Source organism: Sinocyclocheilus rhinocerous, unplaced genomic scaffold, assembly GCF_001515625.1.
Source record: "Sinocyclocheilus rhinocerous isolate Xijiao unplaced genomic scaffold, SAMN03320098_v1.1 scaffold115, whole genome shotgun sequence".
Lineage (NCBI taxonomy): Eukaryota > Metazoa > Chordata > Actinopteri > Cypriniformes > Cyprinidae > Sinocyclocheilus > Sinocyclocheilus rhinocerous.
The window spans coordinates 669,073-671,119 of NW_015650001.1; the positions used below are offsets into that span (position 1 = coordinate 669,073).

The window sequence follows — 2,047 nt, forward strand, 5'->3', positions numbered from 1 at the left end:
GGTGGCCGTACTAGCTGCTCTAGAGACCTCCGTAGAGGTAGTGAGCCTCTTAGTACCGCAGACCCGCCTTCCGCTAGAAGCCTTCGGCCTGGGAGCGCCACTCTTGAGATAGGAAGAGCCGTCTCCAACCCGTCTGCAAGATCATGTGCGATCCCCGCGATCTCAGTCGCTGCCGTGCCTCAGCAGCAGCGGGACGGCAATCGCAAGATCACAGGCACGGACACACTCCTCGGAGTGTGCCCGTGGGAAGGACCGCAGCGCGGACTTCTGAAACCCCGAGAGCGGGCGCCGGATCTGGTGGTTAGGAAGCTGATCCATACGCGAAACCCACGAGCACAGCCACCGCTCCGCCTCGGTGAAAGCGGGGCCGGCACCGCGAGGAACGCTAACAAAAAGCTGACGCCGGCTCCGCCGCACGTGCTTTTGTAGCTTCCTGGCCATGACGTCACCCGCCCGTGACGTCTCGCCCAGCTATTGGACTGATTTCACATGTGATTCAGAGCGTGGTCACAGAAGGCGTTCCCAAAGCGTTTCCGACGCAGCTCAAGTTCCTGAAGAGGAACTAGTTTTAACACTATGAGATTTCCGATTATTTATGGCTTTATAACTTTTGATCAGTAGGTGATGATATCATCAAATTTATTCTCAGGGCAATGGGAACAAATAGAAAGTTTCTTGTTAGCATGCAAAAGCATAGCTGAGATAAAAAATTTAAAATAAATTGTTTTAATGCATTAAACTTGAGTTGAGCTCAAAATATACTCCGGTTGTAAGAATTTCTGCCCATTTTGGCCAGTAACATACTCATTTCATGATTACATGCAAACTGTTTGAATAACAAAATTTTAATATCATGACCAGCTGGCATAGTCACAACGATATGACTATCGTAAAAGACTATCATAAAGAAGCAATGAAAGCTGTGGTCTAAAGAAAGTGTGTTTGACAATGAAAGAAGTTAGTTTTGAAAATGGAAATCAAAAGCATATGGTGCAACAGAGAGTGACTCAAGAAATCAACATTCACCTCATCTCCACCCAGTTCAGTTTTCACCCATCCTGGGTGAAGGGCCATGCAGAGGATCTCATCTGCCTTAAACTCTTCAGCAGCTAACACAGTCAGCATGTTAAAACCTGCCTGATAGGCAAACATAACATTTGAGTTATACATCAGCTCATCGTGCCACAGGTATCGAATTGAGTTTTGGTTTATCTAGTGCCTCAGCATTACCTTGCTCACTCCATATGGCAACGTTGGGAATTGGTTGTATATGGAAGGCATTCTGGTCATGGATCCCGCCACAGTGGAGATGTTGATGACAGCAGCTTTATTACTGGACATTCCTGGTATCCCACTCGCCTTTGCTGCCATTTGTAGATACGGTAGGTACTCCTACATAAAAGAAAGAGAAAGAATTATTAGAGAATTAAGTAATTTTGACACATAAATGAGTGTAGTGTTAAAAATGATTCAAAAGACTCGTCTGTCTTGCAACTCATTTTACTATAGTAGAAATAGTGTAGAATAGCAGTTGACTGATTGACAAGGGAATGTTGTGATCCATTATTAAACACAGAAACAACGTGTCGACTAGTCAGTGCAACCTGCAGTAATCAAAATCATTACCGAGCGAGAAAGCGGTAGCTCACTTTAGTAATGTCACAGCAGTGTCTTTGGGACTAGCTGGTCTGATCAGTTTATTCTGGTACAGTGCTCTGAACCTTGCAAACTCTGGCACATCCAGTGAGACGTTCTTCCCAAAAAACACTAATTTTATTAGCCTGTATGTCCTGGTGACCCCAGCACATTTCATAATTTCAAGACATATATATATATATATATATATATATATCTATATATATATATATTTATTTGTCATTTCTGCAGGTTTGGTCCTCCATACAGGCAGCCATTAAACAATGCTTCTCAAAGATCTTCAAATCAGTGTCACTGGTCGTCGCCTCTGAAGTTTGTCCTTGTTTTGGCTTTTACAGACTTGGTTGACCCGATGACATGCTATGATGCACCACACGAGTGTGTGTGTGTG

At 44.3% G+C, this 2,047-nt stretch overlaps 1 protein-coding gene across 1 annotated transcript in view; it reads right to left on the reverse strand.

Moving 5' to 3' along the window:
• Positions 1-2,047, reverse strand: part of LOC107711208 (C-factor-like) — a 4,859-nt gene that overhangs the window by 2,039 nt on the left and 773 nt on the right. The window contains exons 4-5 of the mRNA XM_016516145.1: positions 1,231-1,392; positions 1,027-1,137 (exon numbers count right to left, since the gene is read on the reverse strand). Coding sequence (XP_016371631.1) covers positions 1,027-1,137; positions 1,231-1,392 — 273 coding nt within the window. The remainder of the gene's footprint in view (positions 1-1,026; positions 1,138-1,230; positions 1,393-2,047) is intronic.